This window comes from Myotis lucifugus, unplaced genomic scaffold (genome assembly GCF_000147115.1).
Source record: "Myotis lucifugus unplaced genomic scaffold, Myoluc2.0 scaffold_529, whole genome shotgun sequence".
NCBI lineage: Eukaryota > Metazoa > Chordata > Mammalia > Chiroptera > Vespertilionidae > Myotis > Myotis lucifugus.
The window spans coordinates 258,796-279,099 of NW_005871577.1; the positions used below are offsets into that span (position 1 = coordinate 258,796).

At 35.9% G+C, this 20,304-nt stretch overlaps 1 protein-coding gene across 1 annotated transcript in view; it reads left to right on the forward strand.

Moving 5' to 3' along the window:
* Window positions 1–20,304, forward strand: part of TRIQK (triple QxxK/R motif containing) — a 36,251-nt gene that overhangs the window by 11,566 nt on the left and 4,381 nt on the right. Inside the window, exons 2-3 of the mRNA XM_023745270.1 lie at window positions 5,410–5,491; window positions 13,771–13,856. Coding sequence (XP_023601038.1) covers window positions 5,431–5,491; window positions 13,771–13,856 — 147 coding nt within the window. The 5' untranslated portion in view covers window positions 5,410–5,430. The remainder of the gene's footprint in view (window positions 1–5,409; window positions 5,492–13,770; window positions 13,857–20,304) is intronic.

The window sequence follows — 20,304 nt, forward strand, 5'->3', positions numbered from 1 at the left end:
ATATATTCCCAGAAATGGAATCTCTGGGTCATAAGGAAATTCCATTTTTTAATTTTTAATTTTCTTTTATTATTTTTCAATAATGTACCAGAGTTTCAGTTGTTTCACATCCTCCCAATTATTTTGTGTATAGTTAATCTTTATTTGAACCATTCTAGTGGGTGTGTAGTGGTACCTAAATTTTAATTTTAATTTGCATTTTGCTGATTACTAATGGTGTTAACAACTTTTTAATGTGCAAAACCAGTTTAAGAAAGGATATTAAAAACAAAAACACTTTTTTTTATTCCTCAACTGAGAACATGTTTATTGATTTATTTTGAGAAAGAGAGAGAGAAACGTTGATGCGACAGAAATATCAATTACCTCCCATATTTGCCCCATCAGGGGATCGAACATACAACCTCTTGGTATTTGGGATGATATTCCAAAAAACTGAACATCTAAACGATATTCTAAAAAACTGAACCACCCAGCCAGGGCAAAACAAAAACACTTTCTAATCTTAAAAGTTCTAAAGAGTAGAAAGTTTTAATTAAATAAGAAATTATGAATTATTTTAATATGCGCTTTTAGATATTTAATAAAATTAGTACCTTCTTCCTTAAGTATGTGATATCAAGTTTCAAAAATGTTAAAATCTCTGATGATTTAATCAAATTATTCCTACAGCAATGTCCATAAATAATAAATACTTTCTTATTAATTCATATTTTAGTTGCTTTAGCTATCAGAGCAAGTTAGTTCCTCAGGGAATGTAGTGTTCTTTGTAAAAGAAGGTGATGAGATGTCCTCTCCAAGGAATCAAATTGTGAAAACAATCTTGGTATTGTACATGCTAATATAAATCTGTTATTCCCTTTCCGCATCTATCAGAGCACATTTTAAATTGTGCCGATGCTGTATGCAAATAGATGTCTTATTAGAAACTGGGGCTGTATGTGCTAATGTCTCCCTGGATTTCTTGGGAGTTTGCTGTCTAACCATCACAGCAATAGAAAAGAATGGTGATTACTGTAAGGCTTTGAAGAACAAAGAAAAGTCAGACTATTTTAGAGGTTGTAGATGTCTGAGGCACTGACAGTTGTCACCATCACATGAATGGGTATCCCTTTTCTAACGTCTTGTTTGTTGTAGCTAATAAATTGTGAATCCTTTGTGCATGCCTGCATTCTCTAGGCACTTTCATCTTAAAATTTGGTAGAATGTCATTTTACTCAAAGAATCTGTAATAAAAGCGTAATATGCTAATTAGACCAGACAGCCAACTGACCTTCCGGACGAAGCTGTGGCAGCGGGGGCCGAGGTAGAGGTGGTTTGGGGCAATCAGGCAGGCAGGCGAGCAGTTAGGGGCGATCAAGCAGGCAGGCAGAATGGTTAGGGGCAATCAGGCAGTCAGGGGAGCAGTTAGGGGTGATCAGGGAGGTAGGCAGGCAAGCAAGCAGTTAGGAGCCAGCTGTCCCAGATGGTGAGAGGGTGCAGGCCGGGCTGAGGAGACTCCCCCCCCCCCCATGCATGAATTTCTTGCACCGGGCCTCTAGTAGAATATAATAATTTCAAAGACAAGATGACGATTTTACATTTTTGACATTTTAATTAGGGATTACCAACCACTAAAAGAAATAGGAACAAAAATTTAAAATTTGTTTCTCTTGAATTAATTTCCTAGGTTGAAATTCTTTTAAAGTTTTAATAGTCACATAATATAAAATGTGTTTGTTCATAAATGGTATGTCCTTATAAAAATTTAGGTTCTTAAGATTTTGGGGGTACAATTTTTTTTATTTAAAGTGCATTTTAAAATAAATAAAATTCAATTTACTTTGATGAAAAGATATTGTCTATGGATCCCTTATTTTATTGTTTATTATGTGTAATGAATCAATAAAACACTGGCCTCTAAATGTTATCTCTGGTAGGATGTTGGTTTAAATGACCAGGAAGGAATTGGAGGAAGAATAGTGAGTGACTGTTTTAGTGGATAGTGTAAGTAATTTTTAAAAATTTAAGTTATTCTATAAAGGTGACAAGCAAAACTAAATTGAAGAGGAAGTAATGTTTTCTGTGTTTTATTCATTTATCCTAACTTTTAAAATGAAGTGATATATTTTTTAGCCCCACACAATGAATTAAAATGACTCCTCTTTACAATTAAGAAATACAAAACACTATGCAAATAGTTTCTATATGAGTAAATATATATTTTGACATTTTTATGGTATTTATATTAACAGTATTAATTTTTAATGTTCTGAATTATTAAAAGTGAGACAATAGGATTAGGTGATGTCCTGGTTTCATTTCTGGAATTTTAAGGATGTGTTAGCTTGTATTTAATAACTACATGGTTTATGAGGAATGAAAATGTAATTTGACTTTTGTCGTCATTTTTATATTCTTAAATATTAGCATAATATTAAATATGAAGATTTTTATGAATAGAAAAATGGATTTTTGCTGAGTTTATAATTTTCTTATACATATGTAAAACTTATTAATTTGGGGATGCCTTTTACTGTACTAGGTGGGATCATTGTTAACATTGCTCTGTGTGACCATATACATATGGGAACAGTACAGTTTGGTCTGAACGTATTCAAATTCATTTGGTATTTGAGAACCTTAATAATGCTTATTAGTAAAACTATACCTTGACAATTACATCAGTTTATATGGAGACATCTAAACATGTTTGTTTTAATTAGGGTGATACTACTGACTATAATTGATAGATACAAAAAAGGACAGAGGCCCATATGCTACAATTTATTTCTTGTTCTCATTGCAGCATGAAAGAGGAAAACAAGTTGGTTGAATAGCCCTTTTCTATGCAGTCACTCAGGATCCAGGATGTAATGTTTGCCGTCTTCATCACATTTTTTCAGTGTCACTCTGGAGGTCACCTCCATTTGAGCCAGATGAATGAGGAGCATATGAATAAGTTGCAGACATTAATTTACTCATATTTCATTGGCTGAAACTCAGTCACATGCCCACAACTAGCATCAAAGGAAGCTGGAAAATGTGGTCCAGTGTGCACAGTAAACAAAAGAGAGAGAACATGTACTTCATTGAGTAGCCAACAGCTTTTCCTATAGTCCATCTTTCTTGTCATGAAATAGCCATGCACATCCTCTTTCCTGCCTTCCCAGAAGGGAAATCCTAAAGTTCCCATCCGTTGCATCCAGTAGAAAGTCAAAGATCTGAAGCCAATGTGGTTAAAAACAGAGACAGAGAGACAAAGAGTAGGTTAAGGATATATCTCAAACTGGAATGTGGTTCCTTGAGGTTTACAGACTATGAAATTTACTTACTCTTTCCCAGTCTCACCAATCTATATATATAAAAGGCTAATATGCTAAGTGTCCTTCCCTCCATCCAGGTAACGCCCGGCTTCCTCTCCCTACCAACAACTAGCCTCGCAGTTTTTTCATAGCCAGGTGCAAACATTTCACACTTGAACCAAATGTCTGTGAAGCGTTTTCCCATGCCTCATCTCATTTGATCCTCACAGAATTCCTGGAGTAGGTAGGTAGGAGACTTGGTGGAATCCTATTTTCTTTTCATTAGCCAGAAAACAGAGATTTAAAAAGCTTAGAAACTTGACTTGACTGAAAAGAAGTAAGAAATGGTGGAACTTGAAAATGATTTCAGGTTTTCTCACTGTGCAGAATATGGTCAAACACTGCTGCAGTTAAACATTTTATTCTTGTTCTCCCTGCGTGATCTACAATAATAATCTCCTTCATGTTGATATTTACTGCTGTGTTGCTGAAAATTACCTGAAAGAGAAGTTGGGGTGGAAAAAGTTTAGCTACATCAGAAAGCAGGTCTAATTAAGCAAGTTTATTCTTATATATATAAGCAAGTATATATATAAAAGGCTAAGTTGACTTGCGCATGCATGATACATAAAGCTCTCACTGGCACCAGTCTCACGCATGTATTTCGATCTGTCATTGTCGATCATGAATTTGGTTGACACTTTTTTTATAGAGAAAGGGCAAATAGTGATATTAAAATATTTCTTCTAATTTCCTGCCAATGTGCACGAATCCGTGCACCAGGCCACTAGTCCCCTAATAAGTAATGGTAAAGCAGAGGTTAACTGTGTCTTACCTCCAATAATTACTGCTGTTTTGAGAGAGAAGAATGGGAAACACACAGGAGTCTTGGTCCATCATGATGATGAAACCTGCTGCACAGGAGACTACTAAGAAGCCTGTCAGGAGAAGCTATTTGCTTGTGTTACCGAACAGAGAGTTAGTCTACGCAGCACACAAGAGCCAAACACTACACACTGAGAACTGCAGTGGAGAACTTAGCGTCACTTCATTGGCAGAGCCCTAAGCAAGGAGAACGGGAAAGCTATGGCTCAAAAGCCTGAACTTCCCAGTCAGGCATTCAAGTGAGTTTCTAGGGAGTGAAGGGGAACAGGTATGTGGAAGTGCTGGTGGGGTCGGGGGCAGGTTTTTGTTTTGTTTTTATCCTAACCCAAAGATACGCTTTTATTGATTTTATAGAAAGTTGAGGGGAGGGAGGAGAGAATCAATGTGAGAGAGAAACATCCAGTGGTTGTTTCCTGTATGTGCCCTGACCAAGGATTGAATCTGCAACCTAGGTTTGAACAAGGGAGATCTTAATGCTCAGGTCTGCAAGTGACACACATCACTTCCATTCATACTCTGTTAACAACAACTCAGTTATGTGTTTGCACTGAGGTTAGGAATTACAGTGTAACTCTGCCAGGAAGAAAAGGGGAATATGGATTTTGGTGAGTAGCTTGTCTCTGCCACAATATTTAAACTCAATAAAAATAATAGGATTTGAAAGATATGTGGTAGATTGAATCAAACAGGGCTTATAATGTAGTAAGAATAAGAATATTAAAATATGCAGTAGTAGTTTAAACTGTTTACTGAAGAGAGGCAGAACTAGAATTCAAATTCAAGTGCTTTTGTTACCTATGTCATGCTTTATAAAACAAAATTTGAAGTACCTGGGATTCAAACTTTAGCCTCGTTGTGTAGCAGAGGAGGTAATTGGAGAGAAACACGCTGTCAGGAGCCTGCCTGCAGCTTCAAACCATGTGAATAAACACAATACTACGTTATTTCCACATTTACAGACGTGCCCTCTCTGTGTGGTTTAATTAGCATTGATAGTTCTGGATAAAATGAGTGTTACCAAGAACAAATGATTGGGAAATTTAATTATCAGCAATTGTATCCTTGATAATTTTTTTGAAATAATTTTGTGTTCTTTACTAATATCTAATGGGAATAAGTCAAAGGCACTTTTACCCATTGCTTTAAAAATGAAGTTTATGGAATAAATTATTCCTGAAGTTTGTAGACAGTGCTTTTGATTTTTTAGGATTTCATCATAATTTTTTTCTTTTCTTTGCAGAAGGCATTTTGGAGATCAAAGATGGGTAGAAAAGATGCCTCCACTGTAAAACTTCCTGTTGATCAGTACAGAAAGCAAATTGGTAAGCAATAAATTTCCCTTTGATACATTTCTGCAAATTAAGATAAAGAAAAAAAGCAATTATATGTGGTATTAAGAAAATAACTTTCCCCTAATACTTATAACATACAGAATATGGTTAATAAAAGACTGTATAGAGTTTTTAAGGAGCAAAAATGTGCAGTCCTGCCTGCCAATGGAGAAATACATTTTGTGTAACTATAATTTTTTCAAAGCTTTTATGGTTTTTATTAATTTAATAAAAGCAAAAAAATGTTTATTCTTAAGGCTGGATGCTTTTATATAGGCAGTATTTTTAATATTATCATCTATTAAATCTTTTTTATCCATGTAACAACTTGTAATTCTCTTGTTTATTAATGGTAATAATTTGATAACCTCAAATTCTCCATTAAACTTTTACCTTAGTAAAATGGTGGACTGCCACGCATCAGCATAGGAAGATAAGAAGCTTATCTGTTTTAGACTATATGTAGGATTTTTCTATCCATTCTTTTCAAGGATGCGTGGAGTATTTATAAAAAATTTACTTACATGCTAGTTACAAACCAAGACCCCCAATTTTAAAGAATCAATATACTACCACCACAACTCTGAACAAATTGTGATAAACTTGTAGTCAGAAGCAAAAAAGGTAACTTCTCCTTACCTAACCCCCACTCTCTTCTTTCACATTTCTTCCTATTCCACTTTTTTCTTTTTAATTAAAAAAATAAAAAACCTTCTAAATAACTGAAGAATAAACAAGAGGTTGCAATAGAAATCAGAAGATAAATAGAAATAATTGATACCAAAAGAATATATACCTATTACATAAATATAGGCTGTCCCAAAATTCACGCAAGAAGTACTTTTGATAGAAAACACAGGTTTATAATTAAAAATTGTAAATTTTTTATTGATTCATAAAGTATACAGTATAGGGTTATGTATGGAATAGCACATCAGGTAAATGGCCTCCACGGCTTTGCTGGCACATACGCAAAGCCGTGGTCTTCATTGGTCTTCATTGTCCCTGCTCCTGGGCCAGAATTGGTACTTGGTAATGCTTATCAAATTGAAGGGATTGAAATCAAAGGGCAACAGATATTAGAATCTGATTCAATAAACCAAGTAAAATTAGGCTTTTATTTTTTTTGTTGTTGTTGTTGTTAATGCTCACGCAAATTCAAATCTTGCATGAATTTTGGGACACCCTATGTAATATATAAGGTGCTCTCCATAAAATAAAATATATTTTTGCAAAACAAGAGATGTAAACAAAGTGAAAGAATATTTAGAATACATAAAACCAATAAAAATTTATATGTAGAAAACATCAATGATGAGAGAGAAGCATTGGTAGGCTGCCTCCTGCATGCCCCCTACTGGGTATCGAGCCCGCAACCCGGCCATGTGTCCTGACCAGGAATCGAACCATAACCTTCTGGTTCATAGGTTGACACTCAACTACTGAGCCACACCGGCCGGGCTATTTGTAGTTTTTAATGTAGTAACTAAAATTGTGTTCATATGGCAGTTGAGAAATTACTTTATATGCCAAATTGTACTGCCCTTTCATAAGTAATTTTGGTAACATGAGAAAAATAAGATGCCAAATAGTGTTTTGCTTTTTGAGGTAGGGGGTAGGGATTTGGAGCAGTTGATGAGAAACTATTCTAAAAATGTTGAAATATAAAAGTTTTTACTGTTGATTACCAAATTTTAATTTTTTAATATTTATGGCATGCTGTAAATAACTCGTCTTCCAGTAATTTCCTTGAGCAATTAAATTTAGACTGCAGACTTTTTTCCCCAAATATTTTGACTCATCTCTGCTTTTCTATTGTATCTTAATTGGTGTGGTCTATATAAATGGACAATAAATTATATATCTTTGTTATAGCGATCAGACAGTGAATAGAACTTGGTATTCATCCCAAACAGAATTATGATTGAATGTATTTGCAAGATTAAAGCACTGAGTTTACTTTTTCCTAATTAAAGGCAATTAAAGATTTCCAGACACAAATAAAAGACAATGAATTGAGGAATAAGTGTAGAAGCAAGTCCATTTGCAGGTGAAAAGATGTGCCTTTGAAGCAGAACCAGCTGTATTTTCACTGAAAGAATAACAGTTTAGGAAGCTTTTCTGCATGTGCTTGCTTGATAGCATAATGTACTCATAAGCAGCTTATATAGTATTCAGAAAATAACCGTGCATTAATTTTTAAAGCAGCTAAGGCAGAGGAAGAGCACTGCTGCCACATGATGATAATGAGTGTGGTTAGTATAAAGTCCACTGACGAGAAAGAAAAAAACTGGTCTTCTGAAAGATGAACATTTATAAAACAATAACCAGATATTCTCATGATAATGAACTTGGGTAGCAATACCAACCAAGGGCAAAGATGCAGTCTTATATGTGGGCAAAGCTAAGGAACCGAAAAGCAAATACAAAAAGCAATTACGTAATGTATTTTTTCATTAAGCAGTGGCATAGGTGTAAATGAGTATTGCATTAAATATCAAATAATGACATAAACATAGGTTTTTATTTTGTATCAAATAGAGCATATAAATTCTTCTATCCTTTTCTAAATGTAACATAAGAATAGTAAATGATAATATTATGGTACCAACTTATTTATGATCTTTATTAACTATATGTTTTCATAGCTACTTGTGGTTCTTTATAGAAACAGTGCCTATGCTAAAGTTAAATATATTAATTATACTGAATAAGAAAGGACTTTTAAAACAGATAATACCTACTTATTAGAAATTATTACTGAAAATGGCATTTTAAAATATTGTTTGAAAAGCAGATACTACATAGATTGTCTGCAAAGTATATGTAAATAAAAAATATGAGTAGTATCATGTGTAGTATCATCTTTGCTATAAAAAAATCCAGGCATAATTTGAAAATTCTTATGCATCAGTGTTTTCGTTTTAGTTATGATTTTGCTTTTAGTTGATACTCATACTCCCTGTTTAACACTGAAAATTCTGTTGATTATGTACGATGCGTTTTCAAGTATATCTTTTCAATCTCTGTTTAACAGGAAAAATTAAAGACAAACTACTTTGATTTGTTAAAGTTGGTTGCAGTGGGAACTAGACACATTATCTTAGTCTTCTGTAATTGGAAGAAACTTGGTAATTGTTTTGGGTATAAGAATAATTAAAATGAATCCAAGGAAAAGTACCCATTACACTTTGGTCTTAGTTTTAAAGGGGTGTGAGCCAGAGCTGGATGTAGCCATGATTCCAGAGTGAAGCAAGAAACAGAAACTGGTGGTGGAAAGAGAAAGTTCTGCATAGTCAAGACTTGAATTTAGGTCAATCGCAATTAAACTCCTATGCTTAACTCCTGGAATCAGTCAATAATCAGTTAATCTTTTCATGTCTCCCTCCTCTTTTCCCTCCCTCTCCCTCATTTTCATGCTATTTCAATTTGGATTTTTGTCTTTCTTTTATCATGAAAACTAGAGGCCCGGTGCATGACATTCGTGTACTCGGGGTGGGGGGAGTCCCTCAGCCCAGCCTGTGCCCTTTTGCAAGCCGGGAACCCTTGGGGGATGTTTGACTGACGCCTCAGGGAGTGGGCCTAAGCCTGCAGTCAGACATCCTTAGCGCCACTACGCCACTGCCGCTGTGCTCACCAGCTGTCAGCCTGGCTTCTGGCTGAGCAGCACTCCCCCTGTGGGAGCGCACTGACCACCAGGGGGCAGCTCCTGCGTCAAGTGTCTGCCCCCTGGTGGTCAGTGCATGTCATAGCGACCAGTTGTTTCGCCTTTCCGTCGATTTGCATATTAGCCTTTTATTATGTAGGATAAAACGAAGAGGATCTAAGGAGATCCTCAACAATTACCCAGGTGTTTCCCAACCAAGCCTGGGACTGCTGTTCTGTAAGGCCAGGATCTTGAATGATACTGAGTGATACCTTTCCTTTCTTCCTCCCTCCCTCCCTTCTTTCCTTCCTTCCTCCTTCCCTCCCCCTCTCCCTCCCTCCTTCCCTTCCCTTCCCCTTCCTTCCTCCCTCCCTCCCTCCCTCCCTCCCTCCCTCCCTCCCTCCCTTCCTTCCTTCCTTCTTACTTATCCTGTTGTGACCAAGATTAAAGTAAGATGAAGAAATATTTTTAACAATTTTGAAATGCTGTTTTTACATAGTAAATGGATGCCTTGGAGAATAGAGGTTACACTCTAGGGAGCGAGCATATAAATAGCGTTTGAGGTTATCATCATCAGTCTCTGGTTGGTCATCGTAGTGTAATTGATGACCTGTCTCCTCCAATATTCATTCTAGATCTTCTTGTCTCTATCAGGTTTCTTGGTTTGATGAGCCTTTTGCCTTTAGTGAGTAATCCAAATCTTTATTTCTGAACGTTGTGCTTTATAAAAGCAAAACGAACAGTGGCAACAAATTCTTAAAAACAACTTTTTCAGATATTTGGAAATTAACAAGTCTTACAACAATCCATAGAATGTTTATTCAAGAAAAACAGCTGAATTTCAGTAAGAATACTGTGTTTTGTTTTGTTTAACTTGTTGTAATTCCATTTTCCTCTCCTTCGTCTTGCAACTATAGTGGTTGTGAAAAACCACATCCTGCAGGCACTGGAGAAGGCAGAAATCCTCTGAGAACTGTCACTGTCGGACCTGGATGGCAGCCCACTGAAAGCCCGTTCTCAGAACTTGTCTTTATTTGACCTGATTTAGAGCTCAGTCTCTGTGAAAAGCCCTTTTCCCATGTATTTGACAAAAACAATGAGTATGGCGTATTTAACATTACAGCTACCTGAGTCAGCATCACTAGTTGGGCTAGTTATGTGGCTGACCTAAAAAACCTAAAACAAAACAAAACTGGGCAATAAGATGTCCATAGAATCTTTAAAAATCTTTGACACACATTCCTGGGAATCATAGAAAGTCATAAGGCTGTGCACAGCTATACCACGTCCAAGAAGGACAGAAAGGGCTATAAGCTCTTCTCTTGATGATCTTGAGGAGGCTAGTGGGAAGTGAAGGCTAAGGCAGATCCAGGAAAATGTATACCCCTTCCCCCCACATATACACACAGCCCCTCAGTGAAGCCAGAAGACTTACTGTTCAAGGCATTTATGAAAACTATCGGTCAGTCAGATGAAAATTAAGCTAAGTGCCTGTATATGACAAAGAACATAAACTTTACGGAATTAGACCATAAAAGTAATTAAATAAATAAACACTAACACTAACAAAAAAAGATTAATAGCAAGAAAAAATCCTAGGGAGATGTGATTTGCAGAGTTGCCCGTGATTGGCTTCATAGGCTTGGGTTATCTAGGTTTTCCTGAAGATAAAATGTAATGAACAATTGCTAAATAGCTACTTTGGTTATTGCATTATTAGTATAACCAAAATCAGACACAATGTAGTCAAGAAACCATCTATATCTAAAATCTAGTATTTTTTAAATGTAAGTACTTAGAAGAAGGTGGGGCCTTCTATATATTATATATACTTTTTATAATCGTGAACATATGGCATCCTTTATTTTTTTTAATCATCATGAGGATATATATTTTTATTGATTTTAGAAAGAGAGGAAGGAAGAGGGAGAGGGAGGGGGGGAGAGAGAGAGAGAGAGTGAGAGAGGAGAGAGAGAGAAACATCGGTGTGAGAGAAACATTGAAACATTGATCAGTTGCCTCCCATAAGTGCCCAAACCAGGCACTGAACCCATGACCTTTCTGTGCACAGGACGACGCTCCAACCAACTGAGCCACATCGGCCAGCTGGTTTCCTTCTTGAAGCCATAACAAAAATAACATGTTGAAAACCTCTTTGGATATAATGGAAAGATCTGGTTTTAGTTATAAATAACTTAATAGATGGCTGCTGTAAATGTTTTCACTGAGTAGACTGAAACCATGTGTTGCAGTATATGCTTTTGGATATCATAGTCAGCAAGGAGAAGACTGAATTAATGACAGATTCACTATGTGGAGCAGTGCCAGATGTACAATAATTTTTAAAATCATCTACTTATAATACGGTTTCAAATGTTCATATCAAATGTAATATAAATCTGCAATATTCTCTGAGATTATAGGATTTGAATCGAAATAGAACACATTTAACCAATGGTTATATGGGATGTGAAGCAGAGTGATAAATTCTCACTTTAACATTTACTCTTTGTTTTAAAATATATTTTATTGATTTTTTACAGAGAGGAAGGGAGAGGGATAGAGAGTCAGAAACATCGGTTAATATAAGATAATCTTTTTTTCATTTGCTTATTTTCCCCCCATTGCATCAAGAGATTATTACATCTGAGATATAGGATTGAATCGAAATAGAACACATTTAACCAATCTATAATCTGTAAACTTGTCACTGAGCCAAACCGGTCAGGCACATTTACTCTTTGAGGTATATTTGAATTTGTTTTATGGCAGACACACCATCCAGAATATTGCATATGTGTATGAAAAGCGTACCGGTTAATATAAGATAATCTTTTTTTCATTTGCTTATTTTTCCCCCATTGCATCTAGAGATTATTATAGGGCACATATGAGATAGAACAAGAATGCCTGCTTAACCTCAAGTCTATAATCTGTAAACTTGTCTGTAGATTCTCATTAGAAACTTGCTTTGTAACCGTGAGTGTCAGAGGCAGTTGATATGTCACCATTTTCATTGTTCTGGAAAGTTTCATATCTCAGCAGGAATAATGGCATAAATAGTTTGACCATTGAGATGTGAAATCAGAGTGAATATTAGTCAGTGAATATTACTCTTTTTTAAAAAATATACCTCCAGCCAAACAAACACTTTTATGTGCCTAATGGACACAACTATAGCATTTCTTCATCGCTCCCATCCATTTGACTCCTCTCTGCCATTTCTAATTTTTAAAAATGTTATTTAGTTATTTATATGTTTATTTTTTTCCTTTTTATTGAATTTATTGGGAAGACACTAGTTAGCAAAGTTATACAGGTTTCAGGTGCACAGTTCCACAACAGATCATCTCTACACTGTTTTGTGTGTTCATCACCCCAAGTCAAGTATGCTTCCATCACCATTTATCTCTCCTGTTCCCTCCTCCATCTACCCCCAACCCCCTTCCCCTGCAGTCACCATGCTGTTGTCCATACTAGTATCCATGAGTTTTTTCTTTTCTTTTTTTTTTGCTCAACCCCTCTACTCGCTCACACAGATACATTAAGAAATATATCATGCATTGCATGTTCATGATGTATTTTAGTTTAGATCAACTGCTTTCGAATTAATTTTAGTGTGTGGAAGATGTGGAAATTAAAGAACAAAGAGAGGTAATTTTTGGAAAGAACTGATCACTGAAAGGAAAGAGAGTAAAATGGAAACAAGGCCGCATAACAGAATATAAAACAGCTGAAGAGATTATATGGTCACATGTTCAGTCCCACTCAGAATAACATACTGTTATGTTTGAGACTCTTTTGACCCAGTTCTTAGTTAAGAGTGTGGTTAACAAAAATGTATATTATTCTAGTCAGTGCTTTTGTTGTTATTGTTAAATCTATTTTTTTACAGACTAATAGGCATTACTCAGTGGGGTCATGAGATAGTACCCCAAAAAAAGATACTTGGTGGCACTAAGTTTTGTTCATTTTTGGCTGTGAAATGTGGTAGAGAAAATGGAAACTAATATCTAAATGTAGCTATCCTATATCTTTTATCTAGCCATATTTATTCTGTCTTCTATTAAAAGAACCAAAAGTTAAATAGGTATGTTCTCTAAAAGATTCAGTGACTAAAAGTTATTTATCTTTTTGAGTTTCTTACTTGGAAAAACTTGACAATATCTTTCAAGTTAATTACTTAAATACTTAAACTATCCATAATAAAATAATAAAATAAATTTATAATGAATGACTTTATAATCAATTATGAAGACAAAGTTAGCTTTACCTATTAATGGGACCTTATGTATACTCATTTATTTACACATTTGTTTCCAAATGTTTCCACAAGGTTTACTCTCTGTACTTTAAACATCTTATTCGCTAAAAGAAGTTTTTGTCTTTTCTTATAATCACTGCTCAGCAAATCAAAGATGCCTGTCAAATCTTCTTCCTGAAAAAGTAGAGGAGGAGGAAAAGTTGATCTTAGGGAGACAAGTTTATGGTTTCCATAACTGGGAACTACTTTGCAACCGTGTCCCAATTTTACTCTATTTAAACATTCTTTGACATTTCAGATGGCTGTTAAACTTGAAGTATACATAAGCATAACTCATTGTCTGAAATTATTTCTTTCTAGGTAAACAGGATTATAAAAAAACCAAACCTATTTTACGAGCAACCAAATTAAAAGCAGAAGCAAAGAAAACAGCAATAGGCATTAAGGTACCTATACTTGATTACTTTAAGATGTGATCTATTCTTGCCACTTTGTTTTCTAACACTGGACTGCATAAATGTTGAGTTCTAAATGTTTTATGACATTTCAAAATCTAAGTCGAATGCCAGAATTGAAGGTTTTTATAAAGGATTTACTTAATGGGAAACATCCTTCTTATTCTGAGATTTTACCAGGTCTTAAAATAAAACACTGTGTCACTTGCAAGAACCAGTTATACTTAAATTTGCAATTTATTTTTCCAACTACTAAATATACATTTCAGTGATTTATGTGGCCTAAATAAAAAATTCTCATTTTCAGTAAATTTCATTTGACAGTTGTTTAAATTTTAGTTGTAATTATATATTCTTAGATCATTAATATATGTCAGTTTACTCTTTGAATTATTATTGTTGTCAGTTCTCTCTATGATGGAATTCTAATCATGTTCCCAAACTTGTTCTCTCAGAGAAGGAACTGAGAATGATATTAGCAGATATTAATCCATTGTGCTAGCACAATGAAATTCAACAAAATTGCATTTCCATTATTACCCATGTCAATTCTTTGCCAAGTATTTATACTCAAATTAAACTATTAATAGGAAAATTAATTTGGTGGCTTTACTGTCAAGTGTGTCAAATTGTAATGACTAGTACATACATTTTATTTAAATATTAAAATGTTAAAAGAAGATTTTGGGTATTTTATCTGGCAGATGAAAAATCAATTTTTCAAAGTTATAGCTTATAGCAAATGCCAAGGTATTACTACCAAGCTGTAACAGCTGTTGAACTGCCAGATGATATATTTGGTTGTCTTCCAGAATTTGCTATTATGATGAAACACTGCTTCTTTTTACTCCTGATTGCTGATTTTGATCAAGCATTGCCGTGTGATGCGATATGTTTTTATAATTCAATCTCCTCAGTTAGTGCTGTGTCAGTTTTTAATGAAAATAAAAAAGTAGATTGCCTTTTTGTTTAAAAGAGTGATGATTAATCTTTTGAAGTTTTCTTCTAATTTCATATGAAATTTCATTCATTTTAAAAATTATTTCCATAACATAACCTTTCTAAAAGCAGTGCTTAGTTTTTTCTTTTACAATTAGTTACCTGATTGTTGTCTTTTGTAATGAGAACATTACAGAAGTCATTTTTCACCAAGGTAATATGATATGTATTTTGACTTTTCACAATGTTGTGTTTTTGTCTTTAGAAAATATTGGACCAGCTAACTCCACATGTGGCACAATAAAATGAACAACTGTAATGTAAAACTTGAGAAATAGTGCAGCCATTCATCTATAAATATATGCCACTTTCTCATACACATCCTCCTTTTTATTTGCTCTTACAATTTTTTTTAGTTCTCACCCATGTATATGTTTATTGATTTTAGAGATAGAGGAAGAGAGAGAGAGAGAGAGAGAGAGAGAGAGAGAGAGAGAGAGAGAGAGAGAAAGAGAGAGAGAGAGACATCATGTGAGAGAGAAACATTGATCTGTTGCCTCCCGTATGCACCCCCAATGGGGATCAAACCTGAAACCTAGGTATGTGCCCTGACTGGGAATGAACCCGCAATCTTTTTGTTGTATGGGAGGATGCGCCAACCAACTGAGACACCAGGCTGGGCTGCTCTTATTATTTTTGTTGTTGTTTTAATTTAAGGAAATAACTCTGTTCCCAGTGTGAGATGAGTCTACCTTATAGTGCAATAATTTGTCTTTTTAAAAAGCAATGTGGAATTTGTTTATCTATTTATGAGAAAATTTTTCTTAGATTTCATTTACAATTTGAAGTATGTGCATAAGAGTTTCTGACATCAGAACATAACTTTTAAAAAATAAGCTAGCATATCATTTTGGTTTATGAGTGTATGGGAGAAAAGCCGTAACTTTAAATATTGTTTACTTTGCTTGCAAATTTATGTAAAGAGCTCATTAAATAATATGAAACTTTTTAGAATCAGAACCGTGGAGGTGTTTTACATTTCAAATCTGGCATACCAATTAGTTTGCCCTGTCAAAGTTTGATTACATTGTCATTTTAGCATAGGATTTTAAATAACAAAGTTTCTTTTAGCACTTGCTATTTAATGCTATTAATTTCCCCAGCGAGTCATTTTATCCATATTGATAATGTCAGCGAAGCAACTAGGGACTAATGAACATCAAACATGTTTGACTCTTATCTGGTTGATACAGGATGGCCATAATATGACAATAGTTTACCACTTCACTACTTATTCTTTAAAATGAATTATAGTTATGGTCTTAAAATAACTTAAATCTACAGAAGCTATGAATAGCTGCATGGAATAGACAAATCACAGAAATGACAACAATGAACACAACACAGAGAGGCCCAGGGTCAAATCCCTCCTCCTCTTGCTCTTACCGTGATCCAGCTGAATTCAAGCTGGCACATTTGTAAGTGGAGATTATGCCATTTACTTCACAGTGTTGTTAGGAGGGTTTAATATTAAAAGGAAAATACTTGACATTGAGCCTAGCACATAGAAGTCCTTTATGAATTGTTAGCAGATTGAAAAAGTATTTATTTGTGTTAGTTATTACTGCTTTGTGTGAATAAGACTTTCCTTGGATGTTTGTCACTGGCCTGATGATCCCCTATTTCAACTAAGTCTGCGTTGTGTGGCTCCATTATATATTACAAAATGTTCTCAGTTTTGCTGTGGAAATAGTGTTATGTAATAGTATTATTACTGATGTAACGTTTCCAAAGCATTATGTAATTTTAATAAACTTTACATCTAAATTGTATAAATCTTAATCCTTTGTTATTAATTTAAAAATTACGGTAAGTACCATGATGTTGTAGAACCTGTGGAAAGATTAATAAGACATGATTATCTTAGAGGAACGTATACAAAAAATCATTTCCAGATTTTAGTACCATGTAAAGTCATCTGTATTTATTGAGAAATCATGAGCTGGAAATATAAAGAATTTTACAATAGGGTCCTTAACTTCAGAGGCTCTAGCACTTTCTGTAAGTGTATGTTTAGAAATAGAAAATGTTTTAAGGAAACATAAGAATAGCAGTCAGAATAGCAGTCAGAATCTGGGATTAATTTCTATTGAGAAGCTATTTTTATTTCCTGTGTCTTACCAATGGAAACAAAATGTCCTAATGTATGGCCCACTAATGCAATGAGTACCACCTAAAATATATCTGCACAATAATATGTGCTATTTGGCTGCTGTCCAATTAAAAGATTATATTTCAAAAGTTACAAAAATCACTAAAAATGTTTTTAGAATGTAAATACCTATGTTTCCTAGTATTTAGAAGGAAAAAGATAAGCTGAATTTGTTAAATAAATAGTTAATTAGTTTATTGAAATGTTTAGTTGAAAGGTATAATCATAATAAAAGAATAAAAAAAAATTTAGTATCAAAAAATTCTCTTTTATATAAACAAAAATATTCAAGTGTCAACCCGATCCTTCTAACAACCCCTTCAGATGAGCCAGCTGGAAACATTTTATTTTTTGTTCTTTTTTGTTACTTCTGATTTAAAACTAAAAATGGCCAGGGCAGATGGAGCCATAAATGCCTACAGGTTTCTAAGTTATGGTTAGTGCATCCTGAAAGAAGTATCTTCTAATTTTACCATGCTTTAACCCTCTAAACATGCAGTTCCTATAATACGCGTCTTCTTAATAGAATAGGACATTTGGAAAAAAAATTATTTGCTATATCTCCCCATCCAATACTTTTTAAGCCCTCCCTCCCACACCATATATTGAATAGACTTAATCGAATTAACGGGTCCTCTGACCTTGTATCCTATGAATGTTCTCTGCTTCCTACCCTTAAGACCTTTTTTCATGCCTCTGGATATTCTGAAAATGTACAGTAAGATGATGTAGAGTTATTTGAAAGGACAAGAAGAGGTTGAAAAGCACCAATTAGAGGCGATTATCAATGAGATGAGAATCATGGTTCCAATCAAGAGCACAAAAGTTACTCTTGGTTAAATACGTGTGAATGGACATCACTACTGTTGGGTAGCTTTGTTGTCCACTATAGAGAACAGGTAGACTTTGCAGATGTGGGCCACTTGTCTATACATCTTTTTAGAATTGGTCGCTGTGTAACCAGATGGGTCTGGGAGCACAGCTGTGGCTGTAAGAAAATGAATGAAACCTGTCTGATGCTACCATGCCCTTTGGAGATGCCAGAATGTTCCAAACTGCAGCAAAGAAAAATTCACTTTCATTTGACATTATATATCCGATCAAAGCAATCAAATCTTAGAAAAATAGTTGACACTGAATCTTTCAACCCCATGGCTTTTATTGATATTTATTCTTACAGTTTGGAAATCTAAGTAAATGTAATTATGAAGTTACAAATCTGTATAAGGTGTCCATTTATAATTTCAACAATCAGGTAAACATTTCCTGTTGACTATAAACCATGTTTGTTAGCATAGGCAGCTAGGCAGCTAGTTAGAAATTAATGAAAGAAACGGGAACAGAACTGGCTATGCCTAAGCCCGATTAAGTCTGGGAGTTATAGCTTCAGATACCCCAGGAGATTGCTGAACCCCTGCCAAGGGGATTCACACCTCCCCCTCCCCTGTACCCTTCCCTCACCTCCAGCCCGACCCCAGTGGGTAGTGGGGAGGGACTGGCTTTCCAGTCTCCCCGGGGACGACCAGTTCCCTCCCTGGGAAATTCTTTGCTAGGCACATGGGCAGTAGAAACCAAGATGGCACACGGGGAGGAAGCACGTGCGCAGTGGAAACCAGATGAGGAGGCAGAACTCTGAGGCATGCACAGTAGGAGCCAAAATAGCCACATAAAGGGCAGAGCCTAACCTGGGAAACCTCAGAAAAGGATCCGATTGGATAAGGGACAGGAAACCCAGTAGATCCTGAAAAAGGATTGGTTAGGGGAAGGACCCAGCATAGACCTGGGAAGGATTAAGAAAGAGATTGGTGAGTTTGAAAGAAAGCCTGCTCTCTCCCAAAAGCAATGTCATATAAGCAAAGCTTAATAAAGGCCCTTGGGGGTAGCACATGTGCATTCATTCGTTCATGTGCTTGCTCTCTCTCTCTAGTACTCACATGGCCCAAGCTGAGGTCCAAGTGTGGCCCCAGTCAGCACTGGTGGGGGATGAGCAGATGGAGAAATGAGACACAGAGAATTAGTGGACCCTGGTCCTCCTGGGCTTGGGGAGCACAGGTGCAGGTCTGAGACCCCAGAAGCGGGACTGCCACAGAACAGAGCAGTGGGTGAAACACCGACACCTGGCACAGTTTGTTTTTGCTCCAATAAATCTTAACATTACACCTTATCCGCCTGCCAGTGTGGTTCCCCGAAATGCTTTTCTCATGACCCCCTTTTCACCACAACATATTCATTTTAGTGTTTTTAACGTTTATTAGTTGGCATATGTTGAATTATTGCTTTTGCATTCTAATGAAATGTAAAATGCACTCATGTGAGCGCAAATAAATTACTGCTCCGTAAAATAATGCCAGGAAGGGGTGTGAGAAATGAGTGAAAATTAGAAGGCAGTGGTAGGCCCTTTAGGATACGGAACTGGCACCATTTGCTCTTTTTTGTATTTAGCCAAGTGATATGTTGCTATTGAGGAAATTCCTTGATGGTGTGTATATATTTAAAATTTTATAGACTTTTTGAGACATAGTATGAATATTGCCATTTATATGTAGTAATTTTTTTTTACTATTATTTCAACATAATTGATTAATATGACCCACATTAAATTACCAAGGAAGAATCCAGGGCCATTCTTCACAGTTGTGATGAATTATACCGTATCATGCTTCATGAACTGAGTGTTCAGTTTTGTCCTACCACATTATATAATCTATAGAATTTAGAATATAAAAATTAGAGGTTCAACAAAATAATCTATCCTATATAATAAAAGGCTAATATGCAAATTGACCAAACAGCAGAATGACCAGTCGCTATGACACGCACTGACCACCCGAGGGCAGATGCTCAATGCAGGAGCTGCCTCCCCACCCGCCCCCCGGGTGGTCAGTGCACTCCCACAGGGGTAGTGCTGCTCAACCAGAAGCCCTGAGCAGGGCTCACAGCTGGTGAGTGCAGCAGTGGTGGCGGGAGCCTTTCCCGCCTCTGCGACAGCACTAAGGATGTCCAACTGCTGGCTTAGGCCCGCTCCCCACTACGGTGAGCGGGCCTAAGCCTACAGTCAGACACCCCCCGAGGGCTCTTGGACTGTGAGAGGGCACAGGCCAGGTTGAGGGACCCCCCCCCCCCCCAGTGCCCGAATCTTTGGGCCCCGGGCCTCTAGGTCTTATATACTAAAGAGCCAATATGCTTAATTAGACCGCATGGCAGAACAAGCCTTCCATACGACTGTCCAGATGACCTTCTGGAATGACCAGTGGGCTGGTAACGTGGGGCCACGAGGCAGCCAGGGCT